Source organism: Monodelphis domestica, chromosome 6 (assembly GCF_027887165.1).
Source record: "Monodelphis domestica isolate mMonDom1 chromosome 6, mMonDom1.pri, whole genome shotgun sequence".
NCBI classification, from domain to species: Eukaryota; Metazoa; Chordata; class Mammalia; order Didelphimorphia; family Didelphidae; genus Monodelphis; species Monodelphis domestica.
In genome coordinates, this window is record NC_077232.1 from 139,980,457 (window position 1) to 140,000,245 (window position 19,789).

The 19,789-nt window shown below is 38.6% G+C and overlaps 1 protein-coding gene across 8 annotated transcripts in view; it reads right to left on the reverse strand.

Annotated features, from left to right (window-relative positions):
* Positions 1 to 19,789, reverse strand: part of LNX1 (ligand of numb-protein X 1) — a 254,018-nt gene that overhangs the window by 59,945 nt on the left and 174,284 nt on the right. For 6 of the 8 annotated variants that reach the window (XM_016423250.2, XM_056802619.1, XM_016423249.2 and 3 more), the window contains 3 exons: positions 10,193 to 10,428; positions 9,027 to 9,182; positions 2,123 to 2,325 (listed from right to left, as the gene is read on the reverse strand). In XM_016423250.2, the coding sequence (XP_016278736.2) occupies positions 2,123 to 2,325; positions 9,027 to 9,182; positions 10,193 to 10,428 (595 nt within the window). The remainder of the gene's footprint in view (positions 1 to 2,122; positions 2,326 to 9,026; positions 9,183 to 10,192; positions 10,429 to 19,789) is intronic. The other 2 variants (XM_056802620.1, XM_056802622.1) reach the window with 1 other exon arrangement.

Genomic DNA, 19,789 nt, shown 5'->3' on the forward strand with positions numbered 1-19,789 from the left:
AGAGCTACTTATGAAAAAGCACAGGGGGCCTTTCTGTCTTCAAACTCTAGCCAAAGCCCATAAAAAGCTACATGTTTTAGGGCACAGTTCTCAAGGGAACATTTTTTTTTAAACCCTTACCATCCACATTAGAATCAATACTGCATGCTGGTTCTAAGTCAGAAGAATGGGAAGGGCTAGGCAATGAGGGTTAAGAGACTTGACCAGGGTCACACAGCTTGGAAGTGTCTGAGGCCAGATATGAAGCCAGGACCTCCTGTCTCTAAGCTTGGCTCTCAATACACTGTGGTACAATCAAATGTAATGGACTTCTCTACTATCAGCAATGTAATGATCCAGAACTATTCGGAGCGACTTATGAGAGAACACTATCCACATCCAGAGGAAGAACTGTTGGAGTAGAAATACGGAAGCAAAACAACTGCTTGATCACATGGGTTGATGGGGATATAATTGGGGATGTAGACTCTAAATGATTATCCTGGTGCAAATATCAATAATATGGAAATAGGTCTTGATCAATGATTTGTGGAATTGCTCATTGGCTATGGAAGGGGGAATAGGATGAGGGGAGGGAAAGAACATGAATCATGTAGCCATGGAAAAATATTCTAAATTAATTAATCAAAAATTTTCAATAAAAAAAAGAGATGCTACCATACATACATTAAAAACTTTTTTAAAATTAGTTTAATACAATTAAGACACTTGTAATGGTCAAGGAAAAAGAATTTCACAAATTGACAATGGGTTCTAGACTATTTTTTTTTTTTTGCATAAAGAGTTTTCTACAAACAATGGGTCTCGGCATTTATTTATGCATTTTAAACTAATTTCCATTTATTTTCTTTCCCTCAACATTGTAAAAATAAATAACTCTGGAAGATTCATTTCAAACTATTCTCCTTTTATCTTTATTTCTACCTCCTCTGAATTCCTATGAACTTATACATAGTTACAAGTGCTTCGTAACCATAAAGCACCATCTCATGTTTGGCATGCATAATTATCGCTCTTAGCCACTGAACAAATTCCATTTTTCCATTCTAATAAAGCCATTTGTATGTACTATTCACCTCCTTTAGTAACCTGCCAGGTCCCCCACACACACACACACTGACTTTCCCTAGACTGTCAACTCAAAAAGGATGGGGACTGGGTCTTATTTCTCTTTATAGCCACCTTAGCCAGTATAGCCACTTGCATAAAGTGGATGCTTATAAAGTATTTATTAACTACAACTTTGCATGCTAATTTGCAAAACAATTCTTTGATATAATGATAATGATGAAAATAACAATAATAATAACTAACATTTGTATAGCCTTTGCAAAAGGCTTTACAAATATTTTTCTTTCCTTATGCTCACTACAACCCTGGGAGAAAAGCGCTATTATTACCCCCATTTTACTGGCAGAGGTTAAGTGACTTGTCCAAGGTCATTGCTAAGAAGTGCTTTGAACTTGGGTCTTTGGACTACGTATCCACTGTGCTACCTAGATGCCTCACAGTCAATTGAAGGAAGAGAAGGGAAATGAAAGAAAGCCTCTTAACAATTAGAGATATGCAAAAACTGGAATGGGCCTACTGGCTCAGGAGGTTATGAGTTCTCTGTCACTGTAAGTATTTAAATGGAGGCTAGGTGACCTGTTATGCGAGATGTTGCAGAGATAATTGGTGCTTGGAAATCCCTGAAGTTTCTTCTGACTCTGGATTCAGTGTTTCTATGATTCTATCATAGATACACAGAAATAAAAGCAGAGAAAGAAAAACTAAGACACAGTGAGGACAGGGACATACACAGAGAGAAAGATCCATCTGCAAGATTTAACTGGCCACGTTGTAAGAGAAATACACAGGAAAAGGGGCAGCTGGGTGGCTCAGTGGATAGAAAGTCAGGCCTTAAGATGGGAGGGGGTCAAATCTGGCTTCAGACACTTCCTAGTGTGTGACCCTGGGCAAGTCATTAAACCCCAATTGCCTAGCCCTTGCTGCTCTTCTGTCTTGGAACCAATACTTAGAATCAATTCTAAGACAAAAAGTAAAGATCTTATAATTAGGAAATACACAGGAAAATTGCAGTTCATTCATTTAATAACCATATAGCAAGTGATTTCTATACCTTTAATATCATGTCCCCTGGTAGTAATCTTCCATCTCTGGCAATCACTCCATCTCTATAAATATGTTGTATAATAATATGGACTAAGGGAGTTTCATTGCCTCCCACAACCCTGATGGCCAGGCTTTCATTAGGATCCACTCGAGTGATCTTAATGCTGGTAATTTCACCATCTGGAATCAGGTGATACAATCTTGGGAAAACTAAAATTAAAAAAATAATAATAAAAAACATTAAGAAAAGAAGAGAAAAGACAAAAGGTCTTACTGAACAGCAATAACTTATCTTTTTGGAACAGCTTTAATTCCAAGGCTCCCAAGCTAATTAGAATAGGTTTTATCACTTGGTTATTGAAAAGACTGGAAAGAATAGGCATTTTCTTGTCCTTCAATGCATTTCATACATTTCTTTCTAGCTCTCATGCTGTGATAATCATTCTTCCTCTCTAACAATGAATACCAGCATAATAAGAACTTACATTTATATGGTACATTACGATTGGCAAAGTGATTTATATATACATATATATTCTTTCATTTGATCATAACCACAAATCTTTGAGGTCAATGCTATTATAATTTCCATTTTTAGAGGAGAAAACTGAGACTCAGCAAAAAAAAAAAGTGATTTGTCTAGAATCACACTGCCTGAGATAGGACTTGAAACACCAATCTTTAAGACTCAAAGTCTAGCACTTCACTCCTTTCCTCTCAGTGGAATTTTTGTTGGTTAAGGAAACTAAACTGTGCCATGACACAACAGGGAGAACTCAAACCACTGAGTCAGAGGACCTAGTCCAAAATACTGACTCTTCCACTTAATACTGTTACCTTGAACAAATTGTTTGCCATCTTTATATGGAGAGAGTGTTTGACCAAATAATCTGGAAAGGCTCTTCTAGTTCTGAATTTATTACCATGTCAAGAAATTTACCTTGACAATTTCTAATTTCTTATCATAACAGATGAACTGAAATAATCATAACAAACATTCTTTAAAAAATGTGTGTGTATGGGGAGCAGCTGGGTAGCTCAGTCGATTGAGAGTCAGGTCTAGAGATGGGAGGTCATAGGTTCAAATCTGGCCTCAGACACTTCCTAGCTGTGTGACCCTGGGCAAGTCACTTGACCCCCATTGCCTAGCCCTTACTGCTCTTCTGCCTTAGAACCAATGTACAGTATTGATTCTAAGATGGGAGATATGGGTTAAAAAAAATGTGTGTGTGTGTGATTATATATGGAAATTGGCATCCAGGAGCAGGGTGGGATATACTGTTGAACAGTGGTGGCTTTGAACTCGAATTTGAATTTGCAATTCGGTACTATTACCATTACACACCTAGTGGTTTCCATTCAAAGTCCTTAGGGCACTGTGCCCCTATAATCCTAAGCCAAAATCCCCTAGTGTAAAAAATAAGTGACAAATTATAAAAATAAAATAATTAGATGGAAAAACTGTTCAATATAGGTTGAAAACTGTCTGGATATTTTTGATAGAGGTAATCAAAAGTATCTTCAGTGATTAAGTAACGCTCAAATGTGAACTTCCCTTCAAGGCCAGGTGCAAGGATACTAAAGAGACTCTTATTGTAAAAATAAAATATTTATTGAAATATATAAGGATAAAAAAGAATTTCTAATTCTAAGGGATTCTAAATCCATCCAAATAAACTCCCAGGTTCTGCAAGGAACCTCTTCTCCTGTGTTTCACAGGCTACACTACTCCTCCCTGATCTGACTAACCCAAATTTATACTATCTAAATAAAAACTACCTCTATTATTCTTGTAATTCTTAACTTCACCTTCAAATTATAAAATAGCAAAAGCTAGCTGGTTGAGTCTCAACAAGAATCTTGATTCTTAACAGACTTAATCAAATCTGTTAAGACTCAGAATCCAAACCAAAGACCAAATTTTCTTTGTTCTTCTCAAAGTTAAACAATCTATTTTAAAACCACAATAGATATTCAATAGTGTTTCCCAAGTTGGGAAAGGAAAACACTGAGCTCCTTCAGGTCTTTCCCTCAGACAGAGAGAGAGAGAGGCAAAGATGTTACCTCCTCCAGCCCTGAGAGAGAGTCTCTGAGAGTGTGTCTCTACCAACTGCCATTTTCTAGTATCATCCTTACAATTTTCCCCCTTGCTTGCTATTCTATGTAATTCTAAAGCTATACCTAACCCTATTATTATATTTCCTAAAAATAGTCTTAATCTTATGCTTATTTTGTCCTATTCTTATTGCTATACTTTATGCTAACTTATACTAAAGATATAAATGAAAGAAAAGAAAATTTCAATGAAAATAAATAATCAATGAAAACATATTTGCAGAAATGCAAGTGCAAAACATACAATTACGGAAATTCAATATGGCAAATACAAAATACAAACTGTTGAAAAACTTTTGAAACAATAAAATAGTTACAACCTAATGTTTTACAAAAAAACTAGTCTATCTAAAATAATAACTGTGTAAAACCCATGCAAACTTCATTTTACCAATCCTATTTGAACAATTCAAACTAAACTTTTTACTATGCTAAGACCTTATCCTATCATTAATACAGAAAACCAAAACTAACTACATTAAATTCAAAATCAACTTACTAAACTAATAAAATCAAAATTTTGTAATAATTTAACTATATACACATCTATATAAATATATAGATCTGCACAATTTCTATATCTATGTATATGTTATGTATAAAATATTTACATGTTGCAGGAGGAAAATAAACTTTCCCTCCTTAAGATAGTCTAAGAAAAACTTAAAGATTTCCTTTAGAAAGTTATGTATGTTTTCTTGATTTTATCTCCTAGAACACATAAAAGCTTCCCGTGAGATAAGATCTTATTATTTTCATGTGTACAATTATTATTATTTTCCCAAGGTGATTTATCTGTATTTATTTATTTTTATGGATAGTCATCACCTGGTTATGATGTTGCTGAGTTTGTGAGAAATGTGTTCTATATGTGTATGTTATTTTGTAGTGAATACCTACCAAATCTTTAAAGTCATCTCCTCTGCTATTGTCTTGTCTTCCTGTTGTTACTATGTAGTGTTTGTTTGCAACTATAGTGAAAGTGTATAGTGTTAGAACGGCACAAAGAATCATGTCCATAATCAGTCCATGTTCCTCTTCTCTGTGTTGATTTTTTTTTTTTGCAATATCTTTGTTACAGTTCAATCATCCTTTTTACAATCATTTTTGTTTCTTCTATATTGTCTTCTCCTTTGTCTTGATCTTGATCTCTGTCTTCATTTCATTCTTCTTCTTGAATAATTTCTTCTTCTGATAGCCTTTTGACTGAAACTGTTGTCTGATGCAATCTCTTTTGCTGCTGTTCCTTTTTTCACATATGAGCATTGCAGCCATGATACTTTCTCTAATACATTTAAATACTTAAAGTTTTTATGTAAACTGAATCCTCAGTTTTATTGTATGGAGTATGTAGTCACGTCCACAACTTCCACTTAACCCACTACTTTGTACTCTTCAGGGGATTTCTGCAACACAGATTTGGCAGCACCTGTGTCTAAGAAACAATCATAAACTTGTGTTCCTATTTTTAGGATAACATGGGGTTCTGTGCTATTTTCTGGAGAATGCACAGGTATCATAGGAGCTAACACACTAGGATCAGGAAAACTCATTCCTGTTCCTCATTCTCTAATTCTTCATTGATTTCTCCTGCACTATATTTCCCATGTTTTTAAAATCTCTTTGTCATTTTCATTAGTTTTTATTTCATTGCCCATACTTCCTAGTTCATTTTCTCCATATACTATATTTTTAAATGCACAGGCCTTGGCACACCTTCATAATGAAGTTGCACCTTTTTGCATATCAAAATTTTGGGGATTCCCACCAGCTACTTGGGAATATTTTGGATGAGCACCTGGTTTGATATATTCTTGCATGGTATTCAGGTCTGTGGCTTGTTGTGAATTATGGTAGCATCCAATATCAAAATAATTTGGGTAGTTTGCTCTCCCATACTGGAATGCATTATTAGATCCATTATTAAACCCATAATTTCTATATCCACTTTGCCTGAATCCATTAAAGCAATTAAATCTATCGCCTCGGTTCCCCCCTGAAGCTTTGTCCAAAGAATTCCCCTAAATCTGCATTCTCTCATGAGATGATCAGGTCTGTTACAAAGAAAACATCTCAGGGTTTGTCTGTATTGTTTGGGGTTGTAATTATTTCTGGGTTGTCTATAAGTTCTTAGTGCAGCTACTGTTTTTCTCCTGCACTTTATTGGATTTCAGTTTTTGTTTAAGGTCTCTGATTTCTTTGGTTAAGTTATCAATTATATCATTTTATATCATTTTTCTCTTCTGATTGCCTATCTTTCTCATCTTGGAAAACATAGTTAGCAATTCTCCTAATTTTGACAAGACCCATGTCAAACCAATTAGGACAGTTACTCTGAAAATAATTTCAGACCACAGGACATACATTTTTTTACAAACTGCCTGTGAATATGATCTACATTGTCATCTGTTAAAGTATCCAACCCAATCCATTTTTCTACACAGTAAATAATTCTAAACAGCATCAAGTGGCATATTACTGCTAAAGCTAAAAGAGGATCTTAAGATTAAACAACAGCGAGGTCTATTTCTGTGGAGGAGATATTTCAGAGCTCCTCCAAATGGGCAGGCTAGGCTGCCTCCTGTAGCTAGGCACTAAGCATGGAGAACATGGAATCCCACTGAATGGGGTAGACTTGAATTCCCAGACAATGGCCACCTTTGCCCTGGGAAGCCTGACTGATTATGTCAATTGGAAAGGTCACAATAATGAGTCTGGGAGCTTTGTAATCCACTCCTCATGTCTGTCACTATTTCCAAAACACACAACCTTAATCCATTTCCTCTAATAGGATAACAAGTGGATGATCTCTGGGGAATGCAGAGAAGAATTAAGTTTCCTTAAAGTTAATAATCATTTACTCTTCTGTGACTGGAAGAAGGCTGGGTCTCCAAAAAGCTCCACTCTATACTAGGTCTCTGAACCAATTTAGTTAGCCAGCTTATCAGAAAACCTGAGACAAGTGACTTAACTTTTCTGTTCCTCAGTTTATCTGGTACAAAACATAGGAAATTTAAACTTAAATCTTTAAACCATTTTGAAGATGCCAAACAATCAAATACTAATTATTTTAACCTCCCCTCCTCCTGGTTTCTGTTATTGTTATTGGGGTTGTTTGTTTTTGTAAAACTAGTTTGAGAGATTTTCTATGTCAGTTTGAATAAGGAAAGTTTTAGTGTTCAAGATGTGGACAACCCATTTCTCCCTCTAGATCTCCTTAAGCTGCCTCCATCCCTAAGTATAAAAGAAAGGATTTCCAATGAAAAGATGACACTAGCTCAGTGGCTTTGGGCATGTTGAATCCTTTCACTTTTCACTGAGTCCCAGTTCTTTTAGGAACTGAAAGGATTAAAGTGGATCACCTTCCTGGATTATTTGCTAAATCCAATGACCTCCCCTCCCCAGCTATTGTGTAGTCCTACATAGTCCTCCTTTTAGTGTGTCATTAAATCTGCCTCTTATCAACTTGTATCATTGTTTCTGGGTTGGTCCTTTGGGACCAAGCAGTTTAATCCCTCCTTCCCAAAGCAGCTCTTCAAACACTTCAAGGTAGTTCTTGGGTCTTCCCTTCTCCAGACTAAACATGCACAGTTCCTCTCTCTTGTCTTTGTATTCTCATGGTCTAGCACAGTGTCTTCCATATGATATGCACTCATTAAATGTATGCTGATTGGAATTGTATTGAGGATGGCACACAGATGCTGACTCTTCTCAAGACAATGTCACAACCAAAAAGTATACAAAGCAGAATTTGAACCTGTATCTTCCCTACTCCAGGGCCAGCTCTATGTACTATATACCACATTGCCTCAGCATGTATTTTCTGTGTCCCTTAGAAAAAAAGCCAAAAGCAACCCTTCTAGCTAAGTGACAAATATGTACAATTTGGAGGCATCTGATTGGGTGATTAAGTCTAGAGAAGAGTAGCATTTAATTCCCTAACTCAGCCCTCTATTTTTCACTTCTATGTGTAAAAGTGTCACCTGCCCTCTGTCAACAGCCCTGCCCTTGATTTTGCAAGATGATGGACTGAGAATAAAGACATCGATTACTCTGTAGCTGCTAGAGTGGGTTACTTCTGATAGGAAACTTCAAGCAGAATTTATTGGGTAAATTGGGAATTGGAGTGGATCTAGATGCTACTTGGGTTCCTTCAAGCTCTAAAATTCTACGTGTCTCTGCTACCGGCTGGTTCAAGCACCTTTAGTTATCATAGTAACTATGGTGGTCTTGGGATAAGAATCTCCTCCTTGGAATAGGATGTCTAGTTGGCCTTTGATCAAGACCTGGTACCTAAGTAATAATGAAGGAAACCAACCTCCTAGGTAGAGGAAAAGTGACTGTAGAACCTCCTCTGCATCAAGAGAACTCAAATCGGTGGAAAACTTAAAAGCAACACCTTGCTTTTATGAGTATGTGACTGATATTTGGAGAAGGGAGTCCCAGTCCCTTTTTCCTTTATTTCTTTCTCCATAAATGGGTATGATAATCATGATCCCTCCTTACTTCAAAAGAGGCTTCAAGAAACCAGATAACATACATGTCAATGCTATACTATCCTGTAAAAGTGTACGTTGTCCAAGGCTAGGTACAGCTTCTGTACTTACGGCCTGGTTCTTGGTATCTTGTGCTATTGTGGGTTAGTCATCTCTCTCTGTCTCTGTGTCTGACTCTCACACTTACTCTCTCTCCTTAAAGCTAATTGAATTACATTGCATGCTATTGTTAATTAGCAAAGACTGAATTATAGAATTTATCCCAAGTCCCCACCCAAATCCAGCTGGGAACCCACTTACCTTCTGGGGCAATAGCATTCTCAGGGCTTTCTCTTGCCTGGTCTGCATGGTTGGCCACGGCACTTCCACTTTTTGTCCTCCGAAGAACACTCAGAGCTCTGTTTATTTTTTTAAAAGATCTGCTTCTGATGGTGGATCGCTCAAAGTGCTGTGCTGCTGTAAGAGAAAAGAGAGAATCAAGAAAGCTGGAAAAGCCATCAGCTAGACTGGAGTGGGGATCATGGTGTTATTTAATCCCCACTTTTAGGAGTGCTGAGTCCACAGGACCTCCGCATCTCCTGAGGAGTTGGGAGAGCTCTGGACCCCTGAGCATTCTATGATATTTATCACTTATCTATTCAAGAAAGCTGATCTTCTCCATAGAAGGCTATTCTGTGCTTAAACCGCACATAGTTCTCCTTATATCCATGAGAAATCTGGTAACACTCCTAGAAGGGGTGAGGCAATCGATATGACTTTGGATTTGGAAGTAGAAGACTTGAGTTCAAATCTTTCCACCTCAGCTTTCCTTTTCTCATCAATATAATGGTAGAGTTCAACGAGGTGGCCTCTGGAAGCTATTCCAGCCCAAGCCATTTAGAAGTAACTCGGTACTGATTTGAGATGAAAATGATGCTGATTATAAACTCACATTTCTATTTCTATCAGTTTTATGAAGTATTTTCTTCACAATAACCCAATGAGGTAGAGGAAGCATAAATCTTCTTTTTCCCATCTTATAGAGGGAGAAACTGAAGCTCAGGGAGGTTAAAGTCTCTTGTCCTTTATCATGCAACAAATAAGTATCAAAGCTGAAGCTCAAAGTTAAGACTTGCCTACAAGTCCAAAGCTTTATTCAATGTTACTGTTTACATTTTCCCCCATCTCTAATGTCACAGAAGGTATGACACATGAGACATTCCAGGAGGCTTTTGGACAAGCAACCCCTGCTACCCAGTCAGGATACACAAGTCTTTAATGATTTGAGATATTCTTGTTCTTATTTCATGTTGGATGACTACAAATGGAACCTTTCCTAGAAACTTGGAGATGGAGCTTTTCCTATTCTTTCCTTATTTCCTCTGAAAATCATGTCTACCCCCTTTCTCCCTTGACTATTCCATAGGGGCCAATGCCTAGGCAAGGACCCTGTTTCCCAGGGAACCATTCTCTTCTTTCATCCTTACCTCTGCTGATTCGGCCAGAGTCCACTGGGCTGTTGGCTGATTGACCATCATCTGTGGTAGAGACGAAAGCAGGGTTGTCGAGGCCAGGCTCATCGGTCATCAAGGCAATGGTTGCTGCTGCAGAGACATCTGGAGAGAGTGCTGTTGACGTCAAGCTGGCACAGCCATCTGGGCAGCCATCTTGTGAGCGCCTCTTGCGATCCTTGGTAAGGCCATAATGGGAGGCACCTTTACAACTAAGGCCAGCAAAGAGAAGAGGAAAAGGCTTAGTTTGAGGAGGAAATACTCTGCTAAGCCCACATCTAAAACTGACAATACTTAAAATGATAATAGAGATTGATGTCCATTTAATTCTTTGAAGACCATTTCTATATTGTCCCACAAAAGTGTACACAGCCTAAAGGTATGATGGGACTTCTGTAGTTGTGGCATAGTTTTGCATATCGTGCACTATTGTGGGTTGGTCATCTCTTTTTTGTTTTTTTAAAAACCCTCAAACCCTGAATACAACTGATCCCATGGCAGTTATTCTAAGTGCCTAATTCTGGCACATCCTAGCATTAACGGTAAACATGCTAGTTCCTGGGATTCCACATTTAACCTCTTTCTGATGCCAAATCATACAAGAACCACAAAACCAGTGTGGTCTGATGAGTTTTCCCCTGAGTCACTTTTGGTTTCTGCCTGTCTCTTGGCATTCCCAATCATAAATATTTGGCAAATGATTTTCTGTGTTTACTACTACTATTACCAGTTTCTGATGGCTCAGGCCAATAGGCAATATCCATTTACCATTTCTGCATTCCATACTCATCTATGCCTTTAAAACTCAGCTTAGGGTGCACCTCATCTAGAAAGAGTTCCCTCATCCTCCTCAGCTGAAAATATGTCCTCTCCCAACTGAAAGATTCCTAGAACAACTTCTCTAGACCACCTCTTAGTTCTAATTGCCTTTTACCTTCTATTATGTACATGTCATATTTCATTTCCCACCCCAACACACACACACACACACACACACACACACATGCAACTTTCAGAATATAAACTCTTGGGAATGGAGGCTATGTTGGTTGTGTTTCTGTATGCCTGGCACCTTACTCAAAACAATCACTCAATAAATATTTGTTGAATTAAATTTCATTGAATCTTCTATAATTCAAGAGGATTCAAAAATATTCTTATATCTGATGAGGCAGCTGAGTGGAAGAGAAAGAACGTTGTAATTGGATTGTAAAAGTTGGGTTTGGATCCCAAGTCTATTCTCCCTAGGATAACTCAGTGGTATACTGGATAGAGTGTTGGACCTGGAATAAGGGAAGACCTAAATCCAAATCTAATCTAGCTGCATGACCCTGGGCAAGTCATTTAATCCTGTTTGTCTCCTTCTGGGATAAAAATAGCACCTACCCTCCAGAGTTGTTGATCCAGAGGACCAAATAGGATGATATTTGTAAAGTTCTTAGCCAGGCACAGAGTAGGGACTATATAAATGCTTATTCTTTTCCCTAGTACTTACCACCCTGGAGAAGTCACCTGACCTTTAGAGGCTTCAATTGCCTCACCTTAGAGGACTTTGAAGGTCTCTTCTAGTTCTAAATTCTACAATCCCAGGAATAGTTCCTATGCTTTCCCTTGTTTCTAAAAGCTTAAGTGTGGCAGCTAGGTGGTACTATATATAGTCAAGAAGACCTGGATTCAAAGACACTTTTTATTTGACCCTGAGCAAGTCACTTCTCCTCTGTGTGCCTCAGTTTTCTCACTTCTAAAATGGGGATAATAGAGCACTTATTTTGGCAGTCATGAAGATAAGATGAAATAATATTTGAAAAGTACTTTGCAAATCTTAAATCTCTCTATATCTGCTAGATAGTATTATTAAGTATGAAAATAATTTATGTATCTCCACTACCAGAGAAAGAATTGAAAAAATGAAACGAGCAAGATATGGTTTTGTGGAGTAGGGAGGGAGGGTGAGAAATATCTGAGATTTTTACTGTAATAAACTAATTAGTGAAAAATAAATAATAAACATGTTTTAAAAAGAAAAAGGAGGAGGGAAGGAAGTTTATACTGCTTTTTTAAAACCCTTACCTTTCACCTTAGAATCAATATTGGATTACGAATACAAAAAAGATTCAGCTACTTAGAAGCAAAAGGTCAAGGAAATGTTTTTTAAAAATATTAAATCAATGCAACAAGCATTTTGTGCTACTCTGGGTGGCACTGTGCTTTTAAAAAAACGTTCCTTGACTTTTTGCCTGTAAGTGGTTGAATGGTGAGAGAGATAGAGGAGACAGCTGAAACCCCCACTAAAGAAAGAAAGAAAGAAAGAAAGAAAGAAAGAAAGAAAGAAAGAAAGAAAGAGAGAGAGAGAGAGAGAGAGAGAGAGAGAGAGAGAGAGAGAGAGAGAGAGAGAGAGAGAGAGAGAGAGAGAGAGAGAGAGAGAGAGAGAGAGAGAAAGAAAGAAAGAAAGAAAGAAAGAAAGAAAGAAAGAAAGAAAGAAAGAAAGAAAGAAAGAAAGAAAGAAAGAAAGAAAGAAAGAAAGAAAGAAAGAAAGAAAGAAAGAAAGAAAGAAAGAAAGAAGTCAAGGTCTAAAGGAAGTAAAGTGATCACCCACAAGAAGAGAGATGAAGAGATGGGATAAAGAGTCAAACATATTCTTAGTGTCCTTCTAAGCTGTCACTGTCAATTTATTTATTCCTCTATTGCTGCTGAGATTTTAGAAAGGACACAGACATGCCTCTCTCAAGAAATAAGAAATTATTAAAATTCCATATTTTAAAAAAATCTCTGGAATTCATCCCTCATTAATTTAGACTTTGTACAATAGTAGCTAGGTAGACAGCAAGGCAGAGTAGTGAATAAAGTGCTGAGCCTAGAGTCAGGAAGCCTTGAGTTCAAATCTGGCCTCAGACACTAGTTATATGATCATGATTAAATCAATTAAAATTCTATGTGCCTCTGTTTCCTCATCTGTAAAATCAACTGGGAAAAGAAATGGCAACCCCCTCCGGTATCTTTGCCAAGGAACCCTAAAGGAAGTCTTGAAGAGTCAGACAGGACCGAAAGGCAGAACAACCCAATGGTTTCACCAGCAGGAACTCTCATTCAGCTGATCCTTTGCATAAATTCTAGAATAGGATTTCCAAGACAAGTTAATGCTGCCATCAAGATTCATTGACTTTGTTGAGAATTAAAAGAATAAGTTTTAATTGTACTCTTTCATAGACAATTTACATGCTAACTAATTATAAATCTTTGCTTCATATAATGTCCCCAAACTGCTTGTGTAGTTCCAATGACCATAGTGATTTTAAATAATAAGACTGCATTTTTTATTTTTAAAAATTACATAATGGAAACTTTTCTTTTAGATCTATTCCTTTTATTATCATTATTTTTTCCATTATATGCAGAAACACTTTTCAACAATTGTTTTTTGACATTTACAATCCAAATTCTCTCTCCCCCTCCTCCTTCTCCTCGGGCCCCCACTGGAGATGGTCATTAATCTAATACAGGTCTTACCAGTGCTAGAATTGAGATTTTCTCTGAATCCAAATTATTAAGCTTCTATTGGACTGATTTGCTTATTAACTCGAAAATAGGAAAATGGCTTATATGGGAAACTCGAAATTGGAAGAAACACTATGTGATGGGGGAAAAGCCAACAAGATAAGAGTTTGGGTGGCCAGACAACCACACAGATCTCTGAACAGGGCCCTTTCTTATATAGGCCAACAGCATTTGGTGTGTGTAATGCATCTGTCAGAGGATGGGAAGTTCCTAGACTGTTTGGTTGGTCTGGAAATATTCCTTCTATTCTCAGGGCATCGTTGCTCATGACAGTACACTCTGCTGGAGCCAGGGAATGACTTCTCCGTTTGGACAGATGGCTGGCAGAAGCCTCCAAGCCCTGGCTTGCAGTGGGGGAAATAAAGCATTGTGATCAAAGGAGAGAGAAGCAGCCTATCCTGGTGTTGCAGGAGTTAAAAGGATACAGAGGCTTTGAAAGTGTGAATACTAAGGATATACTACTAGAAAACCATGGCAGTGCCAAATCCCTGGGGCTTCAGGCCCTTCAGGAAACAGACTCTACTGTCTCCAGAAAAGGACTGATTTGAAACTTGAGAAATGGGGGATGAGGGGAGGAGGGAGACTTCTGAACCAGAGATTGTGAAGAAAAAGATACTAGAGTATACAGTAGTTCACAAGAGGCAATAACAGGGAATGGACAGCTAGGTGGTGCAACGGATAGAGCACTGAGTTTGGAATCAAGAAGATTCATCTTTCATGAGTTGAAATGCAGCCTCAGACGCTAACTGGCTGTGGGACCCTGGGTAAGTCATTCTACTCTGTTTGCCTCTACTTTCTCATCAGTAAAATCGGCTGGAGGAGGAAATGACAAACCACTCCAGTATTTTTGCCAAGAAAACCCCAAATGGGATCACAAAGATTTGGCTGGGACTGAACATAATAACAGGGAAAGAGAGCAAACATGGTCACACATGCCTCAAGTTACTTGTCTGGGGAACTACAATTGCTCTGGGGGACTATCTTCATGCCCTCCAGGCTGCCTGAGAACTAGAGTCTGACTCCTGAAGCTGGGCCTCACTACCTGCTTCTGAGATCACTGTGATTACCTGCCTCTACTTCCATCTACTATTTGCTGTCATGGAGCTGGAGAGGGAGTGCCATGAGAGAAGTTCCATTCCAGCAACATCACTTGACATCAGTCATTATGGTAGCAGCAACTGGCTTTTACATAGTGCTTTCAGGTTTACATACAGGATCTCACTGAACCGCCCTCACCCCCCAATAGCCCAGTGGCATAAGTACTGAGGACATTATTATGTACATTTTAGTGATGAAATAGAGGATCACAAACGTTAAAGGTCTTGCCCATAGTCCTACAGCTAGGAAGTATCAGAAATAAAGTTCAAAGGATCATACATGTGAAGCTAGGAGGGACCTTAGAAGCTATTGGATCCAAACCTCTCCTTTTACAAATAAAGAAACTGAGGCATAGGAAGGTAATTTCCAGCCAGTAGAATAGCTTCTTAGACTGTGAGCTCCTTAAGGTCAAAGAATGTCTTTTTTTTTTAAGTCTTTACCTTTGTCTTAGAATTAATACCATCAATATCTTCAGTTTTATTTGGGGTTTTTGGTTATGTATGACTTTGCTCTTATAACAATGACCAATAGGGAAGTGTGTTTTGCATGACAATAAAAAATGAAAAAAGAAATGATAAAGTCATTTCCAAGGCAGAAAAGCATAAGGGCTAGGCAATTGGGATTAAGTGACTTGCTCAGGATCACACAGGTAGGAAGTGATTGAGGCCAAATTTGAACCCAGGACTAGCTGCCCCATAGGGAATATCTTTTGCCTTTTTTGTGTTTCTTCCATGCTTAGCAGTAGGTTCAGTTGTTTTCCAGGTGTGTCTGACTTTTTGTGAACTCATTTGAGGTTTTCCTGGCAAAGATACTGAAGTAATTTAACAATTTTTCCTCCAGCTCATTTTACAGATGAGGAAACTGAGACAAACAGGCTTAAGTGACTTGCCCAGAGTCAGTCCCACTGCTAGTGTTTGGATCTAGATTTGAATTTGGGAGGAAGAATCTTTTTTCACTCCAAGCTCAGCACCCTACTGCGCCACCTAGCAGCCACTTGACACATAGTAGATACTTCATAGGGATTTGAAATCAGATCCTCTCTCTTCAAATCCAACATTCTTTACACTGAAAAACAGAGAACCAAGTCAGGCAATCAACTAGCATCATTAAGTGTCTCCTGTGGGCTAGGTCTCCTAATTCCAAATCCAGTACCTTCCCTGCTGTATTTCTTCTTATTCTTACCATTTTTTATTTTATCGTTATTTTATTCCAATAACAAATTTCCATATAAGTTTTCCATGGTTAAATGAGTCATCTTCTCTCCCTCCCCCCTCTTGGAGCTGACAAGCAATTCCACTGGGTTATACACATATTATCACGCAAATCATATTTACTGGATCATTTTTATAAGGATGTCTAGCATAAACTGCTCCTTTGGACAAACACAAGCATGCTAACCAGGAAATTTCAATATCAAGCTGGCAATAGACTTCTCCTTCTTGCTAAGAAATCATAGAATGAACCCAAAGGGCTGAGAAACCATCACCTTATCAATTTGACCTCTTCTAGTCCTGGAAGTAAATGTACAGAATCCCTGGAGAAACTCCTGCCTTCACATAGTGAGATGCTGCCCATCCTTAAAAGCATCCTTGGGGCAGTATTCCCCAAAGCCTCCCCAGATGCCCTCTAACTTAACTAGGAGCAACCTATCCATGCACATTCTCTTTACTGAGAACTCCCCCACTGGCAGCGCCTTGATGACACAGATCGTATCTTATTCTTCTTTGTGTCCCCAAGTGTCTAGCACCACACTTTGCCCACAGCAGTCACCTAACCAGTGAATGTTATCTGTTGAAATGATGAAATATCTTTCCCCCCAGCTGGATTTCTCATGGCTGCAGTGCAAGAACAGAAATGGGAACTTAAGCCTGATCTGTGAACCTTTAGCAGAGAAGGAAGCTCACGCTTGTGTAATGCTGGCTTTCCCCTTCCATTAGACTTAGCTTGAATCTGAGGTGGAATGATCGATTGATGAAGCAACTGCATGTAAGTGCTCATTATCTCTTTGGCTGTAACTAATGCTTAGGTTCAGTGGCAAATAAAAAGGCGGGGAGAAGAGCAGATCTTTTGGATGAGATTTTGGTCGACGCCAAAACATGTAGTGAAGCACAATTGGGGATGTAAATCAACTGCATATCTACTTCCGACCTTAGGTATCCTGGACACCAAGTGCTCGAGGCTCATGAAAGGAGGGAAAGATCTGCCCTTAAAAAATAAAATAAAAGAGGCCCTTCTGAAGCATGGCTATTAAATACCCCAGTCCTGAAAATTGGCTTTCCTGGCAATACTGGAGTGAGGGGGGGGCCTGTTCCTTCTTCACAAAGTGAGCAATGACAGCCCATTAGAACAAAAATACTAAGCTCCAAAGAGGTCAAGGGTTAGTGGTTTGCTTTAGAGAGGAGCGGGGAAGAAACTAGAGCCGAACAAGCTTGTTGCTAATGAGACTTGGAGGCTGATAGCAGATGCTGAGCCCAGGCATCATTCAGACAAGGTCTGATGGGGCTTTCTCTTAAGAGTTCAGCCAACTGTACCTTGGATCCATATCAACTCTAGTTCAGCAAGCAGACTCACAGGGTATAGTGGAATTACAGAGTACTAGATTTGGAGCCCGGAGAGAGAGCTGCTTTCAAAGCCAGAAATACTTGGGTCCAAATCTTGCCTCTGACGCATAATGGCTGTGAGATCTTGGGAAAACTCACTTCATCTTTCTGTGCTCTAGACAACTGACTCTGAATTGCAGAGAAGGTGCCAATTCCACATTGGCAAAGATCATTTCTGAACCTGGGAGTTCCTTCCACCAATGAAATCTCCGGGGCCTGCCCTAGCCCTTCTTAAGTGACCTTAGTCACATCATCTCTCTGGGCCTTTGGATGTTCATTTGGAAAATGAGGAGCTTGGACTAGATATTCTCCTAAGGTTCCTTTTGGCTCTAAATTAAATGATTCTGTGTCCCTGAAAAGCTGCTCTCTCTATGATATGTGAATGTTGCCCACAAAAAAGCTGTATGAAAGACTTATCATTGCCATGTAGGGCAACTACATGATGGCTCATGGACAGAATGCCAGGCCTGGAGTGAAGAAGACCGGAGCTTAAATCTAGCCTCAGACACTTGCTAGCTTGGCGGCACTCAGGAGTGTTGCCCACCGTGACCTGAAGCCCGTGTGCATTATGTTTAATGCCTCTGATCTGGTACAACTCATTCACAAAAGAAATCTTCATTACAACCTGGTGGAGAGGCGATCACACAACTTCTATTTGAAAATTCTTAAGGAGAAGGAATCTACCACCTCTTGAGACAAAACAGACAAATTTGGACAATCCCCATTGTTAGGATAGGTACGTGATAACAGTGGTTAGAGAACTGGAGTCAGGAAGACTTGAATTCAAATGAGACCTCAGGCACTTACTAGCTGTGTGACTCTGGGCAAGTCATTAAATATGTTTTCCCTCAATTCCTCATCTGTAAAATGATATAGAGAAGGAAAAGGCAAACCACTCTAGTGTTTCTGAAAAAAAACAAAAAACAAAACCCTAATGGGGTCACGAAGAATGGGACACAACTGAAATGACTGAACAATAACAACAGGGCTATATTAACTAATTCCAAAATATTCCCTTTGATCTCTTTACTTCTCTGAGCTTAAGTCCAGAGTTGTTGTTGTTTTTTATTAGGTTACACATCATGTTAACTCTACTCATCAGCACATTTCCCTTTGTGATCAAACTGGATTAGATTTCTTCTAATGTAGCCTAAGATTGCGTTAGCTTTTAAAGCTATCAATCCCACTATTTACTTATGTTGGCAGGCCAACAAAAATGCCAGCTTTTTTTTTAAACCCTTATCTTCTTTCTTAGAATCTATACTGTATATTGGTTTCAAGGCAGAAGAGTGGTAAGGGCTAGGCAATGGGGGTTAAGTGACTTGCCCAGGGTCATATAGCTAAGAAGTGTCTGAGGCCAGAACTGAATCCAAGACCCCTGTCTCTGGGCCTGGCTTTCAAGCCATTGAGCTACTTACTTGCCTCCCAACCCCAGCTCTTTTTCAGACAAAGTGCTCTTTTCATACAGTTCCCCAATTTCATAGTGGTAAAGTTGATTTCTTGAGCCTAAGTGTGAAATATGACCTTCAGAACCCTATTAAATTATCAAAATTCTAACCCACTGAGATTTTCAGATCTTGAGCCAGTCAGACAATATATAACTTTCTACTGAAGGATCACAGAGCTGGACTAGAGGTCATTTATTCTAACACCTAAATTTTGTAGAGGGGCAGTTAGGCAGTACAGTATGGAGCAGAGTGCAGAAAGATTTATCTTTGGGAGTTCAGATACTTACTATGTGACCCTAGGCAGGTCACTTAACCCAAGTTGCCTCAGTTTCCTTGTCTGTAAAATGACCTGGAGAACCTCAAATGGGGTTACAAAGAGGCAGCTGAGCAACAACAACAGATTTTGCAGGTGAAAAAATGAGAGGTTAACTGTAACATAACCGACTTGCCCAACATCATACAAGAGGTAATTTTATGGCTTAGATTTGCTTTTTCCATTCCACCATGCTGGCCTAATATTTTAACTTGTCAAATTTTTATGAGTTTAGATTCTGTTGGGTAATAAGTTAGTTGTAGGCCATCTGAAAATTTGATAAGCATGGCATCTACGTACCTATCTAAGTTACTGATTAAAATGTTCTAAACACAGTCCCTAGGGACTTCCTAACATGCCAACACTGAATCTTTAGTATTTCTTGAGTCTATTCAAGCTAGAAGCCAGAAACAACTTTCTGTTAATTCTGAATCTACCCAAGCATCCTATGGTCCAACTCGCAGCTCACCATCTTTGACCAATTTCCAAATACTTTATTAAAATCTATATTTTATGTCAAATCTAAGTCTGTATGTCTGTTTATGCAGTATTTCCTGGA